This window comes from Rana temporaria, chromosome 4 (assembly GCF_905171775.1).
Source record: "Rana temporaria chromosome 4, aRanTem1.1, whole genome shotgun sequence".
NCBI lineage: Eukaryota > Metazoa > Chordata > Amphibia > Anura > Ranidae > Rana > Rana temporaria.
Window position 1 is genome coordinate 264,069,802 of NC_053492.1, and position 18,719 is coordinate 264,088,520.

The window sequence follows — 18,719 nt, forward strand, 5'->3', positions numbered from 1 at the left end:
GCACTTTTCGGTCGCTTTTAATCCCGCTAGCGGCCGAGGAAAGGCAGGAGCAGTGGAGGAATGTGTATACACCACTCCTCCACCTCCCCACAGATGCTGCTTGCAGGACTTTTTTTTTTTTTTTAACATCCTGCAAGTGCAGCGCCCCAGTGTAAAAGCCCTCTGGCTTTCACATTGGGACGGCAGGGGAGGCGTTATTCAGGCACTATATTTAGCGACTAAAAAAATGCCTTGGTGTGAAAGGGGCCCAAAAAAAATAAAAAGTCCTGCAAGCAGCATTTTTTTAGCCGCTTTAGGAGCAGTGTATACACCGCTCCTAAAGAGCCCCTGCCCATTGAAATCAATGGGCAGCGCCGCCAAAGCACCTCAGCAGCGGCACTTTTAACCCTTTATTTGGCCGCTAGCGGGGGTTAAAAGACCCCAGCTAGCAGCCGAAAAGCGCCTCTAAAAACTACGGTAAAGCTCCGCTAAAAATAATAGCGCTTTACCGCTAACGCGGCAGCGCTGCAAGTGTGAAAGGGCTCTTAGCATAGGCCATTTGTTGCGCTAAAGCGCTTGAAAACCACCCCAGTGTGAAGCTGCTTCTGTTTAAACTGCAACTGCCACGGTTCTGCAAGTGATCAGTTATGACACCAGCCATTTGATGGTTTGACAGTTTGGTTGAAGACACAAGCAAATGTTACAGCTAGCAATCCTGGCATTCCAGGAATGTAACTGTTTTATCGATGGGCTTAGTTCTGCTTTATGATTTACTGTGGTTTGGGGGCTCTGGGCAACAGCAAAATAGCAGCCTCCAGCAAGAAGCAAGTTGTTATGGGTAAAGTTCTGCTTTAAGTTCCAATTTAAACTCTACCAACTGTCATTCTCCATCCAGTGAGGGTGCCTTACTGGCCATTGAGATAATCTCCCGGGACCCTGGAATGGCAGTTGGAGGCAACTGGCCAGGAAGCCAGATGATGTCAGGCTCCAGTAATACTAAAAAGATAACAGCAAGCATCTTGTGGTGTCTGCTGTTAAGCAGCACTTATATTGCAAAACTTTAAGGACCAGTTCACACCAGATGCAGTTCCGTGCCCTTTTTTTCTGCACTAAAAATGCATGCAGTGTTTTCCATGTATTCCAATGGCTCTAGTTCACACCATGCAGTCAGTTCCAGTCAGTTTCTGCACCGGAAACTGACTGGAAATGACTGCATGGTGTGACCTAGAGCCATTGGAATACATGGAAAACACTGTGCATGCATTTTTAGTGCAGAAAAAAAGCGCACGGAACTGCATCTGGTGTGAACTGGCCCTCAGGCCTAGTTCACATCATGGTGCAGAGGCATCGTTTTTTCTGCACAGGTTATGCAAGGGCTCAAAAAACAACGGTTCTCTTCTCTATGTGATCTGTTCCCACCATGCAGATTATTTCTGCAAAGGAATCTACGTGTATGCAGTTTTCTGCATGGGGAAAAAACGGACATGACATCAACATTGGTGTGAATAGGGCACATGAATGACGCGCAGGAAAACAGATGTCTCCAAATTAAATCTGTGCATTTTTAATGCACGTATGGTGTGAACGAGACCTAAAAGTGAGCACAGATTAACTTCTAAAAAGGTAGAATCATGCATTTTCTGTATTTTAGGAGTTTTCTCATACAAAAAAATAAATAAAAATCTTGCATAGTATCTGGAAAAATTCATTTCACTCAAACAGAAAAAGTAAAAGTTCATGTACTCTATAAATCAAAAGAACATCTTTTAGATGAAGAGACATGCCTTGACTATTGCAACTTTCACCTCATTGGCCTAACTCTACATAAGCCATCACCATTTAGACTATCATAAATGCTGCTGCCAGACTCATTCACCTTACCAACTGCTCAGTTTCTGCCAGCCCTCTCCCAACTATCGCTCGGACAACAAATAACATTCAAAATCCCCACAACATAATACAAAACCATTCACATCTTTGCCCCACGCCACATCAACTTCATCTCAAAGTAAAAAACAAAAAATTGTCCGCATTGCACCTCCCAAGACTTTCTGCTCTTTAGCTTCCTCATCACTTCTTCCCATGCTCAACTCCAGGACTTCACCAGAGAACATTCCTTCCTCTGGAATGCACCATTCCCTACCTCAATCTGTCTGCATTTAGATGATCCCTGAAAATGAATTACTGTAGGGAGGCTTATTCCAAATCTACCCAACACCTGCCATTTTATTTCTCAAGCAACTCAGTTCACACAGGTTTTTGTTTCCCCTCCTTTTAAGATTGTAAGCTCTCAAGCAGGGCTCTTCTAATCCTCTTGTATTGAATTGTATTGCAACTCTGTCTCCGTTTATTTTCCTCTTCATCTTGGTACTCTAGCAAACACGACCTGGTTACACTAAGTAATGGTAGCATGCTAAATGTAATCCTAATTTGTGCTCAAATTGACAACAGATCAATACAATGCTTTAAATAGGGGAGAGAATATAAAATCTGTCAAAAAAGGGATATTTTTACTGGCTTCTACACAGCAATATCAAATTAGTAGCCAGAAGAAGAAAAAAAAATAGGATTTTTGTACTCACCGTAAAATGCATTTCTCTGAGTTCATGGACGGACACAGCAGCATCTTGACTTTAGGGTATTATCCTCCTAGGAGATTGACTAGGCAGAAAAACAGCATGTTAAGTGTTAAACACATCACACAGTACAGCACCTCCCAGGGGGCGGTTCCCCTGGGTACATCCCCCTCTCTCTGCATCTGCAGCCTCAGTTCGTCAACAAGCAGTACAAACAAAGGAGGGGTGGGTGCTGTGTCCGTCCATGAACGCAGAGAAATGGATTTTACGGCGAATACAAAAATCCTATTTTCTCTTCCGTTCATGGACGGACACAGCAGCATCTTGACCTTAGGGACGTCCCCAAGCTGTGTCAAAAAATCGAGGGGTGGGAAAACACAGTAAACCAACTTCACCCCAAACAAACCAGAGCTCCTCAACGGAGGAACTGCAACCTTAAACAGCCGCCTGCAAAACCTTGCGGCCGAAGGAGGCATCTGAAGATGCACTCACATCCACCTTGTAAAACCTTGAGAAGGTGTGGACCGACGACCAAGTCGCTGCCTTACACACCTGTAAAACAGACGCCTGATGGCGGAAAGCCCAAAAGGCACCAATTGCCCTGGTCGAATGCGCCGTAACCGGGAAGGGGGGCGCCCGCCCCTTTAGAGCATAGGCCTGAAGCACGACCTGCCTGATCCACCTAGAAATGGTGGCCGACGAGACCACCAGACCCTTCTTAGGACCAGTCACCGACACCAACAGTGAAGAATCCGACCTCCGGAACGGAGCCGTAGCAGACAGGTACACCCGTAGGGCTCGAACCACGTCCAAGGAATGCAGCGCAGCCTCTCTTGGGTTTGCCGGCTGATGACACAAGGATGGGAGAACAATGTCCTCATTAATGTGTAAAGCCGATACAACCTTAGGAAGGAATGACAGCTGCGGACGCAGAACCACCTTATCCCTGTGGATGACCAAATAGGGAGCCTTGCAAGACAAGGCCGCCAATTCAGAAACCCGTCTGATCAATGTAATTGCCACCAGAAAAAACACCTTCTGGGAAAGAGTCAATAAAGGGATCTCCCTAATGTTCTCAAACGGAGGCTTCTGAAGCACCGAGAGAACTAAATTCAAGTCCCACGGAGGCAGTGGAGGACGAACCGGAGGGGCCACATGCTGAACCCCCTGCTCAAACGTACGCACCAGGGAGTGCGCCGCCAAGGGTCGCTGAAAGAAAAACAGCCAAGGCCGAAATCTGCCCCTTAAATCGTACTTAAGGCGAGTGCCTGGTCCACTCCACGCTGTAAGAACAGCAGGATCCTGGACATCACGTATGCACGGGGGTGCCAATTCATCTCCTCACACATAGAGATGTAAGCCTTCCACGTACGATGGTAAATCTTTCGGGAAGTAGACTTCTACGCCCTCAGCATGGTAGAGATCACCGAATCCGACAGACCTCGGTCTCTCAGCACCTGGCTTTCAATAGCCACGCCGTTAAAGCCAACGACTGTAAAGCAGGATGAAACATAGGACCCTGTGACAGAAGGTCCTTTCGCAGTGGCAGGCGCCACGGAACATCTGCCACCAGACGCACCAGATCCGCGTACCAGGGACGGCGAGGCCAATCTGGAGCAATTAGAATCATCGGTATCCCCTCGGCTTCCACTCTGCGGAGCAGACAAGGAAGAAGCTTCAGAGGAGGAAAGGCGTAGGATTAGGCGATAGTGACCCCAGGGCGCCACCAATGCGTTCGCCCACGGGTCTTTTGACCTGGCCACGAACCGCGACACCTTCCGATTGAGTCATGATGCCAGGAGATCCACGTCCAGAGTGCCCCATTTCAGACACAGACTCTGAAACACGTCCGGGTGTAGCGACCATTCTCCTTGGTCTAGAGTTTGGCGACTTAGGTAGTCCGCCTGCCAGTTTTGTACACCCGAAATGTACACGGCCAAAAGAGCCGGAACGTTCTGCTCGGCCCACCGGAGGATGTGAGTGCCACCACAGCCGAGCTCCTTGTGCCCCCCTGATGATTGACATAAGCCACAGCCGTGGCGTTGTCCGACTGAATCCTGACCAGGCGGCCCTGTAGACTCAGAGACCACTTGGAGAGGCACAGCCTGATCGCCTAGAGTTCCAGGACATTGATCGGCAGTCGGGATTCTTCCTGAGTCCAGCGCCCCTGGGCCGACTGAACACCCCACACTCCCCCCCAGCCAGTGAGACTGGCGTCCGTCGTAACCACCGTCCAATGGCACGGGAGGAACGACTTCCCGGCCCGAAGAACCGGAGACCTCAGCCACCACACTAGGGAGGACCTGACCAGGCGACTCACCCGGATTTGGAAATCCAGAGACGAAGGGCGCTTGTCCCAACGTGACAGAATTTCCCTCTGTAACACTCGAGTGTGAAACCGAGCATACGGGATATGCAAGTACTCATCCTTGATATCCAAGGACGCCAGGAAATCCCCCGGATTGAGTGCCGCTACCGACAGAGCGAACCGACTCCATCCTGAACTTTTGTACCCTGACAAAATAGTTGAGGGCCTTGAGATCCAGGATTGGACAGACCCCTTTATTCTTGGGGACCACAAACAGATTGGAGTAAAATCCCTGAAACCGTTCCAGTAAAGGAATCGGCACGATCACCCCCCTGACCAGCAGATCCTGAAAAGCATCCAACAGGGCCTCCCGACGACCCAGAGGAAGCTGGGAGGTTAGAAGAAAAAAAATCTGTTTGGTGGACAAGAGAGAGAAACTATCTTGAACCCCGAGGAAACTACTTCGCAAACCCACCGGTCGGAAAGAAGAGACATCCACCGAGCCGTGAATTCGCGAAGTCGGCCCCCCACCCGAGAGACGGGCAGGGGGAAGACCTTCATGCGGAAGCAGCTTTTTCTGCAGGCTTGTTGGGCTTGCGGAACCAGGGGCGCTTCTGCCCTTCAGCGGGCACCTTAGCGGCCTGGGAACGTTTACCTGCAGCACCAAGCGGACGAAAAAAAACACTTGGGAGCGGTAAAGGAGGGCCCCTGCCTACGGCGAGGCTCCTTACCGGATTGTGGGAGCAGAGTGCTCTTACTTCCAGTGGCATCTTTTATAATGCCATCTAGAGAAGCCCCAAAAAGCCTTTCACCCGTAAAGTGCAAGTCCACCAAGGCCTTCTTAGAAGACTGGTCCGCGGAACAACACTTCAGCCAGATAAGGTGGCGCAACACCACCGCAATAGGCCGAGGCTCTGGAGAGCAAGGAAAGCATGTCCAGGGCTGACTCGCAGACAGATTTAAGGCCCTGCACCAACTGGTCGGCCAGCGCCACACAGTCCGGAGGGGCTTTATGCTCCTTCAACTCCTGAAGCAACCACTTTGCCCGTTCAATAAGTGTCTGACACTAGAGCCCCAGCCAAGACCAGTCTCACCGCCGACCCCACCACCGTGAACATGGAGCGGGCCACAACCTCAGCTCTCCTATCTGCGGGGTCCTTGAAAGCGGGAGCCCCTTCCACAGGCAACGTGGTCGCCTTGTTTAGTCTGGGCACAGGGGGGTCCACTGACAGAGGAGAGGTCCATTTCCTCAGGAAATCCTCCTCAAAAGGATAACGGACCGCAAAACATCTTGGAACAGAAAAAAACTTTTGCGGCCGATCCCATTCCTTGTACAAAAACTTTTCCAGATAAGGAACACAAGGAAACACTTTTGCAGTGCGGGCCGGCTTACGAAACCCAAAAGGGACCGACATCTCTGACGTCTCCGCCGAATCCTCCATTTTTTGAGTATCCCGCACCACAGTGATAAGAGCTCCCACCAGCGCCGACCCTGATGCAGAGTCATCCTCACTGTCTGTGTGGACTGGGCCTGCATCCTCTGACACCTCGGAACCAGGGACGGGAGCAGAGGCCGGGCCCGATTCCGTGTCAGAGGCATCCCCAGAAGAAGGCGGGGGGAGGGGGCGCTTTTTACCCCCCCTTTGGCCATGCGCCGCTTCTACCCTGGCAACAAACGCCTCTAGGACTGCCGTCATAGCATCCACAGAGACCGCAGGTACAGGGGCACCAAGGGTTAACTCTGGCATGTCTGGGGGAGAAGCATCTGGTTCGGACATCATGCTGACCCACCCTTTTGCCACCCTTGGAATGCAAGGCAAGATGCACAGGCCACCCTCCCGGCCGCAGCAGAGAACAGGGGACCCCCCAGAGGACTCACCACCCGACCAGGCCTGTACCGCCGGTGTCTGCCTCCTAGAGTGCTGCCCAGTGCCGTTCCGTCCCTCAGGAAGTGTGCTGGAGCCGTTCGCACCATTATTTTAGCCACTAGAGGCAAAATACCTATCCAAAATGGCCGCCGACACACCGCAGACCATGCGGGCTACAAGAAAATGGCCGCCGAACTCCAATAAAAGCGCCCGGCGACACCAAAATGGCGGCCACAAGTGATACACCAAAAAACACAGCAAACACCTGGGACCCCCCAAGGCAGGTCCCCCCCCCCCGCACACACAGCAAACGACAGCACCCCCCAGCCCCAGGATGGAGCCCCCCCAGGCGGACCCCCCACCTCACAGCCGACCCAGAACTTAGGGAAGGAGGGGGAGGAAGGGATAGAGGAAAGCAGGGCAGACCTTCAATCGACCTCCCCAGGATTGCCCAGCCGCACCACCCTGCCAAAGCAAGGGGACTGCTACTTACCCATCCTGCGACGACCGGCTGGAGGCATCCCAGACAGAACCAACGTCCACGCGGTTACAGTATGGCTGTCGGCCCGGCACACTGTGACACGGACATAGAGCCTGGTCATATGTGTGCCCTGGAGCGCATAGCTCACCTGCCACCCCTGGAGCAACGGGGCATATCATATCGTGGATGGCCCAGCGCATAGCTAAAAGGCCGGCACGCGCTCGCTGGCCGAACTGGGGGAACTACAAGGATCAAGGCATCCAGCCTGTCACTCAGTCGGCAGTTGATTGTAGATCTCAGGATCCAAAAATGCAGAAAAACAAAAAAGAAAAGCAAGAAAATTGCAAAAAAATCCCCAGGCAACATGGGCCCATAGGAGCCATGTCATTTTCCTGTGCTAGGCAGAAGAAAAAAAAACGAGGCTGTAGATGCAGAGAGAGGGGGATGTACCTGAGGGAACCGCCCCCTGGGAGGTACTGTACTGTGTGATGTGTTTAACACTTAACATGCTGTTTTTCTGCCTAGTCAATCTCCTAGAAGGAGGATAATACCCTAAGGTCAAGATGCTGCTGTGTCCGTCCATGAACGGAAGAGAAATACTGAACGAACACACTGCATGACGTGTAACCTGATGACTGAGCACTCAAATTCTACTACTGGTTTCCCAGTGCAACTCGCATCTCTGCATAAACTGTCATCTCTTTCCCCAGCTTCCCACCTCTGTCATCTATGACATAGTTACAAAGACAAAAGCTGGCCATACATATGACATTTTATGACAATAGATTTACTTTCAACTATGAAGTGCAAGGGCCTACCTGATTGCATACAAATTGAAAGTGTTTAGATCTGACCACATATTATATAGTTTTGGTAAATCTAAAGAAAATTGTATAACGTATGGCCAGCCTAACCGTAGCAAAACCAGGTTATGAGTGACAGACCTAGAAACTGTGTAAGAAAAACGGCAATAAATGGTTATATAAAGCCCATGAAATGTTTATATTTGCCTCTAGACCAGCCTTTTTCATACATGGTGCCCCCAGGTTTCTTTAGGGGCTCCTTGGCAAAAAAAAAATAAAAATAGTAAAAATGTTATACTAGCAAGCGGGTGAATGAAGCCTGCCTTTTAGTTACACAAAGCCACAGGTTTTCATTGTGAAACATTACAACCTTCTCTCCACTGGCACCCCAACAACCAATTATATTATAGATTTATAAGGTGGGCACCTGCACAGCATCCTTGTTTGCTCCTCTCCTGTCCCTCCCAATTAGCACTGGGGTCACATTAGCTGAGTGAGGGAGAGAAACACTGGAATTAGTCAGCGCCAGTGTAAAAAGGTGTATTTGCTTTGGAAGAATACATGATCTCTAATGTTGGTTGTCCTACATGTGTGGATGTTGCTGCGTTATGTAAAACTATTATTCTTAGTTTTAAAATTTTAGAATGGGGGTGCCTCGAGATTGCGAGAAACAGTGCCACTTTCACCCCCTTCCTGACCTGGCTAATTTTCAGAGCTGTCGCACTTTAACTGAAAGTCGCACGGCCATACAACACTTTACCTAAACAAAATTATCTTTTTTTAAAACAGATGGAGCATTCATTTGGTGGTATTTAACTACCTCCTGTCCGATTATCAGTGCAGTCTCAACAGTGATGCCAGTCCGTGCCCAATCTGTGCCCAGTGAGGCCAATCTGTGCACATATCAATACCCATCAGTGCAGCATATTAGTGCCTCCACATCAGTGCTACCTCATCAATGCCTTCTCCGTGCAGCCTGTCACTGCCCATCAGTCTTTTTTGAGTTTTTTATTTTTTTTGCCAAAAACACACAATGGTGATTAAATACGACCAAATGAAAGCTCAATAACAAAAATTACATTTGGGTACAGCGTTGCATGATCACGCAATTGTCAAAGTGTAATGGAAAAAATACTGCGCTCATTCAAATGGCATCAAGCAGCAACTAAATATGTTATACAACACTAGACAAGATAATAAACAAAAAGAAAAAAAAGCTGCGCTAGTGAAAAAATATTATACATGAATAAAGTGCACTCATAAGTGCAAATAAATTCATAGTATTGAAGTCCATAAATAGATTCAGGCTATAGATCTCCAAAGTGAAAAAATAATAATAATCCACAGCATCCAGAAAACGTGGCAATAGAAAAGAAACCTCCACCTCAATGACACACTGCCGCTAACCAGCTGTGCATGATCTCTTATTACAGGAGATCAAAAACGCATGTACTATTACTCTCCACACAGATCTCCACCAGAAAGAACGTTACTGGAATAGTAGCCTCGTCTAATATGCCATTGCAAGATGACCACGCCCCCATTAAGACAAAACGTTGGGTAAGCGACGTTCTGACATCACCGTGTCACAAGCCAGACCCGGAAGATACGGGCAGGTAGATCGAGGAGCCGGCTGGCTCGATTGTTTTTATGTCTTCATCATTTTGCCTGATGTAAGTGAGCATTTTATGAGATTTAATAAATATACCAAGGATTTTAGGCTATGTGAGTTTCCTCCCTCTTTTATGGTACATCTTGCAATGGCATATTGGACGAGGCAACTATTCCAGTAACGTTCTTTCTGGTGGAGATCTGTGAGGAGAGTAATAGTACATGCGTTTTTGATCTCCTGTAATAAGAGATCATGCACAGCTGGTAAGCTGCAGTGTGTCATTGAGGTGGAGGTTCTTTTCTATCACCACGTTTTCTGGATGCTGTGGATTATTATTATTTTTTCACTTTGGAGATCTATAGCCTGAATCTATTTATGGACTTCAATACTATGAATTTATTTATGGACTATATAACTTTATGATGGATTGTATGTGACCTAACAGTTCACTACACACATTAGGATTGATTTATTTCTTTACCTTTTTCACAAGTCTATTGACCCTAATTTTATTTTTTTGCACTAATGAGTGCACTTTATTCATGTATAATTGTTAAAGTGTGACAGCGATGAAAGCTAAAAGTTAGCCTGGGCAAAAAGGGGGTAAAGGTGCCCAGTATTGAAGAGGTTAATCACCACTGGGTTTTTTTATTTGCTAAACAATAGAAGAAAGGCCAAAAGCAAAAATTAAATAAAAAATTCTCAGTTTCTAAATAAGTAAGTGTTCTCCTTCACTGATGTACGCTGATGAGGCTGCACCAATTATCAGTGTAGATGTCCCGGTGTGGATTTGCCGTTTGTCAGCTCTTCTGTCCTCACGTGCGGTCAACGTGAGTAGAGGACTGCCAATAACTAGCAAATACTGTTTACACTGATCAGCTGTGATTGGACACAGCTGGTCAAATGGTAAAGAGCTACTGTGATTGGCTCTTTACCCCCCAATCTGTAATTAGCTATGTCCTAAGAGGGCACAAGGGAAGCACAATTACAGGAGGGTGTCCATAGATGCCCTCCCGGGATTGTGATCCCACGCTGTAGCCATCATTTGGCTACAGTGTGGGCAGGAGGTTGCAAGAACATATTCCAAAAAAGGTTACGTTACTAGATTTACAAAATACTAATTTACCTTCATGTAAATTCATGTGCTCCATCAGTGAGTTCCTAGTTGCTAGAGATTTATTGCACACAGTACAGTTATAGGGTCTCTCCCCAGTGTGTGCACGTTCATGGGCCTGTAGAGAATGTTTCTGGGAAAATCCTTTTCCGCACTCCGCACACCTAAAAGGGCGCTCACCTGAAATGAGAAACATTGGGAATTAAGCTGGACATACATTATACAATGTGACTGCACAATCTTTGCACAAAGACACATATAAACAATCTATTCTATCAAATCAGGCAGGCCCTTGTACTACATAGTTGATGGCAGATCTAAAGGAGGTTTTAAAATCAGATTGTAAAAGGTGTATGGGCAGTCTTTGCACAAAACAGAGAATCGATTACAATATAATAAAGCGTGGGATTGGATAGGAATAATGTAGGATCTCTAAACTGATTGTGGCATCCACTTTGGGACCTAGGGCACCAGGTAACCAGTCCTAGTGGGTACATAAATATGAAAAAGGCCCCTCAATAGAAACTGATCTACAACAAAAAATACAAACATATGGAAACCATACAAATGTTAATGTTTTGGTGCTATATCCATCTTATTTTTTTTCAAAATCACTGCCTAACTCCAGACATTTTTTTGGTATCGGATAGTGTGGGAGAAGTACATTTTCAGACATTTTTTTTTTCTTGGTGGACCCTTGGCCCATACAAAGAGAAGATTAGTTCTAACAGGAGCAGGAAGCTACACACAGAATAAAAAAAAATGGCAGAGATTCTAATATTCAATTACTCCTTACAAATCATTTTATCACAAATTCCGACAGCAAATGTCTGATGGATCCTACACACGGTCGGAATTTCCGACAACAAGCTCCCATCGAACATTTGTTGTTGGAAATTCTGATCGTATGTACGTGGCATTAGGCTTATTTGATTGCCATTTAAGGTGAGAGTTTTGGGAGCTTAGGAGGTTAAAGCACACCAATACTTATATTTTTATGCACAGAAGCAGCACCTTATTTGAAAAATAGTGATTATATTTGGCATATCACCGCTGGAGAAAGAAGTTATATATCATCATTTAACGATACATCTTTGCAATGGCTTGCACCATATAATGCACTTTATGGGCCAGATTCACAGAAGAAGTAAGCCGGAGTATCTACTGATACTCCGGCGTACTTTCAAATTTGCCGCGTCGTATCTTTAGTTTGAATCCTCAAACCAAGATACGACGGCTTTTGGCTTCGATCCGACAGGCGTACGGCTTCGTACGCCTTCGGATCGTAGGTGTAATAGTTTGGCGCCCGCTGGGTGGAGTTTGCGTCGTTTTCTGCGTCGGGTATGCTAATTAGCTTTTTCTGGCAATTCACGAAGGTACGCGCGGCCGTCGCATTCTCTTACGTCGCCGCTAGTCGGCTTTTCCCGGCGTATAGTTAAAGCTGCTGTTTGGTGGCGTATAGATCGACTTGCCATGTTAAAGTATGGTCGTCGTTCTCCGCGTCGAATTTTGAATTTTTTTTTTTGCGCAAGTGGTCCTAGAATAGGAAAGGACGTAACTTACGTCGACGTTCAAAAAAATGCGATACGTTACGCCGCCGTAAATGTACCAGAATCTGGCCCTATATGTTTATGCTTATATTGCACATAATATACTGTATGTTGTTTATATTCCAGTATTTGTATACAGATTTTATTGGAGATACTCAAGATAGAGCCTGTGCAACACCAACTTTTAAATTTTACACTGGTCATACTTTGTAAGGCCTCGTACACACGATAGGTTAATCAGAGGACAATGGTCTGAAGGACCATTGTCATAGGTTAACCAATGAAGCGGACTGATGGTCCGTCACGCCTACACACCATAGGTTAAATAACCGATCGTGTCAGAACGCGGTGGCGTAAAACACAACGACGTGCTGAAAAAATGAAGTTCAATGCTTCCAAGCATGCGTCGACTTGATTCTGAGCATGCGTGGATTTTTAACCGATGGTCGTGCCTACTAACGATCGGTTTTGACCTATCGGTTAGGAATCCATAGGTTAATTTTAAAGCAAGTTGGCTATTTTTTAACCTAAGGTTAAATAATCTATGGGGCCCACACACGATCGGTTTTGACCTATCGGTTAGGACAGGGCTCGACAAATCCCGGGCGCCAGGTCGCCATGGCGACTAGAAATGGTGTCCTGGCGACTTTTGTTTGTGAGCTGGCGCCATCTGGTGGTGAGCCATTGGTATTACAAGTTAAGCAGCAATTCTAATGTCATTTTTCACTGCCATCTTCTTCCCTCTAATTAGAACCCCCAAACATTATATATATTTTTTATACTAACACCCTAGAGAATAAAATGGCGAACGTTGCAATACTTTCTGTCACACCGTATTTGCGCAGCGGTCTTACAGGCGCACTTTTTTGGGAAAAAAATTACACTTTTTTTAATTAAAAAATAAGACAACAGTAAAGTTATCCCCATTTTTTTTTAATATTATGAAAGATAATGTTACGCCGAGCAAATTCATATCCAACATGTCACGCTTCAAAATTGCGTCCGCTCGTGGAATGCCGACAAACTTTTACCCTTTAAAATCTTCATAGGCGACGTTTAAAAAAATCTACAGGTTGCATGTTTTTAGTTACAGAGGAGGACTGGGCTAGAATTATTGCTCTCGCTCTACCAATCGCTGGCGATACCTCACATGTGTGGTTTGAACACCGTTTACATATGCGGGCGCTGCTCACGTATGTGTTCGCTTCTGCGCGCAAGCTCGTCGGGACGGGGTGCGTTTTCTGGCTCCTAACTTTTTTAGCTGGCTCCTAGATTCCAAGCAAATTTGTCAAACCCTGGGTTAGGAATCCATAGGTTAATTTTAAAGCAAGTTGGCTTTTTTTTAACCTAAGGTTAAATAATCTATGGGGCCCACACACGATCAGTTTTGACCGATGAAAACGGTCCTTGAGACCGTTGTCCTCTGGTTAACCTATCTTGTGTATGAGGCCTAAGAACACAATAGGTGGATGCAGCTTGGTTTCAACCACCAACACAGTCACTAATTTCACCATGAACACTTATTTTTGTTTTATTTCATTTTCTACACTTTGGTAGCACAGAGGTTTATTTAGACTCAAGCCCCTGTACTACATTTTTATGTGCAGAATAAAGAGCTTATTTAAAAGGAACAATTGATATATTAGTTAACACTTTGAAAGTTAACTAAATGGACCACAAACTATTGTGTACACACGATCGTTTTTTTTTCACTTTTGGATGGACCTTTTTCATCGGAAAAAAAGAACGTATGTCGGCCCCATCAGACTTTTTTCCATCGGTGTAAAAAATAGAACATGTTTTAAATTTTTCCGTAAAAAAAAACGATAGGAAATTCCGATCATCTGTGTGGAATTCCATTAGGGAGAAATCCATGCATCATTCATTTTTCTTTGCTCGTCGTAGTGTTTTACGTCACTGCGTTTTGGACAGTCGGAATTTAGTCCGATAGTGTGTATGCAAGACTGATGAAAGTCAGCTTCATCGGAATTCCAACGGAAAATTCCATTGGATTTTATTCCATCGGAAAGCCGATCGTGTGTACACGGCATTACAGTTTACCTTTACATTTAAAATGTTTACTTTGTACCTGTGTGAGTTCTGCGATGAATTGCCAAGAAGTGCCTGTATTTAAAGGATTTTCCACACTCTTTGCATTGATATTCAGAGCTTGATGGTTTATTTTTCTTTATATTCTGCTTTCCTGCTTCGTGCTCGTCATTTTCCTCTGCAAGTCTGTAGTCTTGCAGCTTAACAGGCTTCTGGGCTTTACGCTTGCTATGTCTCTTGAAAAACCGTTGTCCTTCCACAGACCTGGAGTTCAGGTCACACGTTACCTCTGCTGCATAATCAGTAATAACTTCTTCTTCATTTAACACAGAGTCAACCAGAACACTCTTTTCATTGCTGTGGTCTGCGATTTCTCCTTCTGCCTCAGGTTGTACTATGAGATTATCATCCTCATTTGTTTTCTCTTCTGCGGGCGGTTTCTTTGGTCTTCCTCGTTTCCGCTTTGGTACATCGCTATCTGTTATGGTGGCATCAGACTCATCCGGATGTAGGCCGTCTTGGTTTTTGCCTTCCTGGTAATCGGTGTAGGCTTTTACCAGACTGTCGACTTTTAATACATGAGCAGAGGCCACTACTTGTTGTAAACACTTTTCACTTGCATTCACATTTCCAGTGTAGATAAACTGAAGCAGCATTTCAAAGATCTCAGCAACCACTCCTTCCATGACATAAACAGACTGTCCAACATCTCCTTCATCAGCAAACATGATGGAGAAATATTCGCTGCTAGCTGCCAGTAAAGCTTTGTGTGCTCGAAACTGCACACCTTCCACTATCACTGTTATGTCACATAGGAAGTTCTTTTTCCTCTGCTCTTCTAAGCAGCAGAACACGCTATCCATGTGAGATCTGCACTGAATGTTAATCTGCACATCTGGTGCTGACTCTGGCTGAGAGGTGGATGCCTCTTCCATAATGTGCAGTGGAGCCTTTAACTGTGAAATAAAAGCAAAACATTTCAAGTTATTCCATAAGTACAGCATTATTGCTGCCATGTGCATTCCTATGAGCCGGTGGTTTCCAAACTGCAGCCTGGATGCAGGCCTTTGCTTGCCTTTATCCGTCCCTCCCACTGATGCCACACCCTTTCTCCCATCAATGCCAGTAGCGCCACATGCTGCCTCCCCCTGACAGGACACTATGCCTCCCGCTGATGCCAGTGGCACCACATTCTGCCCCCCCCCCCCCCCACAGGACACTATGCCCCCCCACTGACGCCCGTGGCACCACACTCTGCCCCCCCCACTGACGCCAGTTGCGCCACACTCTGCCCCCCACTGACGCCACACTCTGCCCCCCCACTGACGCCAGTGGCACCACACTCTGCCCTCCACTGATGCCAGTGACGCCACACCCTGCCCCCCACTGACGCCACACCCTGCCCCCCCCCACTGGCGCCACACCCTGCCCCCCACTGACGGGACACTATACCTCCTACTGATGCCAGGGGAGCCACATTCTGCCTCCCACTGACAAGACACTCTGCCTCCCTTCTGTCCTGCAGCTCCCCCCCCCCCATTTTCTTACCCTAGCTTGATCCGATCCAGCGATGTGCACAAGCGCAGCGGCTCCTCATTGGACAAATTGATAGCAGCAGGCGCCCTTGACTACCGCTGCTGTCAATCAAAAGCTGTGACACAAGAGAGGGTCAGAGTCCTGCTGTCTGTGTCAATGGATGCAGCAGCAGGACTCGGGAGCAAAAGGACCCAATGAAGAGGAGGGGACTGGAGAGCTGGCATGGAACCCCAAGAAGAAGAGGATTGGGGCTGCTTTGTACAAAACCATTACACAGAGCAAGAAACTACAGGCATGTTGTTTTTTTTTTTTTTTTTTTAAATCAAACGTTTACAACCATTTTAAAGAATCCGCTAAGGATGAGCTCCGGCGTGTTCGCACACCCCACGTGCAGAGCATGCATGGAAGTCGGCACTGCGCTAATCACAGGCAGTGAGACATTTCCCGATCTCTGCAGCTGCGCAACGGGACAGCGTCTCACTGCCTGTGATTGGCGCAGCGCAGACTTCCTGGCGGGCTCCGCAGGTGAGGTGTGCGCACACGCTAGAGCTCATCCTTACAAAGTTTTCTGTCAGATTCCACAGCATACCTTCTGAGGACAGATCAAAGACAGATCGGGGCTGTTTGGTGTCAGAAAGGGGACCTCCTCATGTAAGTACAGCACCACGACAACTGCAGATCAAACAGAGACTAAGATGGCATCTTCTGTAACTGTAAACAATAGGAGGGCTTGGTTCCATTTTGTAAAGTTTTTTTTTCCCCGTAAGACAGCAATCAGACAGAGAGGGGTATATTTATCCTGGAGCTGGAGGGGGCATTCTGCACAGACCCTCCATCATTTCACACATGTATGCACACTGACTGAAGGGGAGCTGTCATTTAGATGAGAAGACCCTCTGCTAGTAATAGACAAATCCGAAAACATTTGCTAGCAGTGTACACAGGGCAGAATGCCAGGCTGACATGTCACATGACTGTCCGGGGTGCCCGGAGCACCATACACCACTCCTGTACCATGTCCGCTATTCCCACACACTCACCCGCACACACGTTACCTTCTGAGAGGACAGCTGATGACATCATGGTCATGTGATCGCGCCTAGCTATGACTCCGGGTCGTCATGTGATCCCATCCAGGCGATGGGCGGGAAGTTTCGGTTTTGTTCATGTGGTGGAGGTCGGACACTGAGGTGTGAGATGAGGGCGCCGTTCTGTAGTCTGTTTGATAACACACGTCCCATCCCTCTCCACCATGCAGACACATTTCTACTTGCACTCCTCTCTAATTATCTTAAAGTAGGACCGAAGGCATTTTTTTTTCATTAACCACTTCCATACCAGGCACTTACGCATGCTGGGACTTGTAGTTCATACAGAGAGACCTCCATAGAGGTCTATGGGGGCATGCTGCCTGGGACTTGTAGTTCATACACAGAGAATCCTCCATAGAGGTCTATGGGAAATGCTGGGACTTGTAGTTCATACACAGAGAATCCTCCATAGAGGTCTATGGGAAATGCTGGGACTTGTAGTTCAAACACAGATAATCCTCCATAGAGGTCTATGGGGGCATGCTGGGACTTGTAGTTCAAACACAGATAATCCTCCATAGAGGTCTATGGGAAATGCTGGGACTTGTAGTTCAAACACAGATAATCCTCCATAGAGGTCTATGGGGGCATGCTGGGACTTGTAGTTCATACACAGAGAGTCCTCCATAGAGGTCTATGGGGGCATGCTGGGACTTGTAGTTCATACACAGAGAGTCCTCCATAGAGGTCTATGGGGACATGCTGGGACTTGTAGTTCATACACAGAGAATCCTTCATAGAGGTTTATGGGGCATGCTGGGACTTGTAGTTCATACAGAGAATCCTCCATAGAGGTCTATGAGGACATGCTGGGACTTGTAGTTCATACAGAGAATCCTCCATAGAGGTCTATGAGGACATGCTAGGACTTGTAGTTCATACAGAGAATCCTCCATAGAGGTCTATAAGGACATGCTGGGACTTGTAGTTCATACACAGAGAATCCTCCATAGAGGTCTATGGGGACATGCTGGGACTTGTAGTTCATACACAGAATCCTCCATAGAGGTCGATGGGGGGCATACTGGGACATATAGTTCATACACAGAGAATCCTCCATAGAGGTCTATGGGGGACATGCTGGGACTTGTAGTTCATACAGAGAATCCTCTATAGAGGTCTATGGGGGCATACTGGGACTTGTAGTTCATAGAGATAATCCTTCATAGAGGTCTATGGGGACATGCTGGGACTTGTAGTCCATGCCGTTTTCATGGGGCAATAGGATGGGGCAGTTTTTGATGAGGGCAAATTAATGGGGCAGTTTTTGATGAGGGCAAATTAATGGGGCAGTTTTTGATGGTATACATTTTATTGCGCAATTTTATAGGGAAGCTCCCCAAAATTACCCAAAACTGCACTTTTTGCCCAAAATTACACTTTACACCAGGCATTCCCAACAGAGTCCCCCTTACACGAGGCATTCCTAGTGAAGTCCCTCATTACACCATGCATTCCCAGCGGAGTCCCTCATTACACCAGGCATTCCCAGCGGAGTCCCTCATTACACCAGGCATTCCCAGCGGAGTCCCTCATTACACCAGGCATTCCCAGCGGAGTCCCTCATTACACCAGGCCTTCCCAGCGGAGTCTCTCCTTATACCAGGCATTCCCAGCGGAGTCTCTCCTTACACCAGGCATTCCCAGCAGAGTCCCTCCTTACACCAGGCCTTCCCAGCGGAGTCCCTCCTTACACCAGGCCTTCCCAGCGGAGTCTCTCCTTACACCAGGCATTCCCAGCGGAGTCTCTCC

At 47.1% G+C, this 18,719-nt stretch overlaps 1 protein-coding gene across 4 annotated transcripts in view; it reads right to left on the reverse strand.

Moving 5' to 3' along the window:
• ZBTB24 (zinc finger and BTB domain containing 24) overlaps window positions 1-17,038 on the reverse strand; it is a 47,587-nt gene extending 30,549 nt beyond the window's left edge. For 2 of the 4 annotated variants that reach the window (XM_040350219.1, XM_040350216.1), the window contains exons 1-3: window positions 16,917-17,025; window positions 14,381-15,296; window positions 10,754-10,921 (exon numbers count right to left, since the gene is read on the reverse strand). In XM_040350219.1, coding sequence (XP_040206153.1) covers window positions 10,754-10,921; window positions 14,381-15,275 — 1,063 coding nt within the window. In that variant the 5' untranslated portion in view covers window positions 15,276-15,296; window positions 16,917-17,025. Of the gene's footprint in view, window positions 1-10,753; window positions 10,922-14,380; window positions 15,297-16,465; window positions 16,856-16,916 lie in introns of those variants that run through there. The other 2 variants (XM_040350217.1, XM_040350218.1) reach the window with 2 other exon arrangements.
• Between the last annotated feature and the right edge of the window lie 1,681 nt (window positions 17,039-18,719).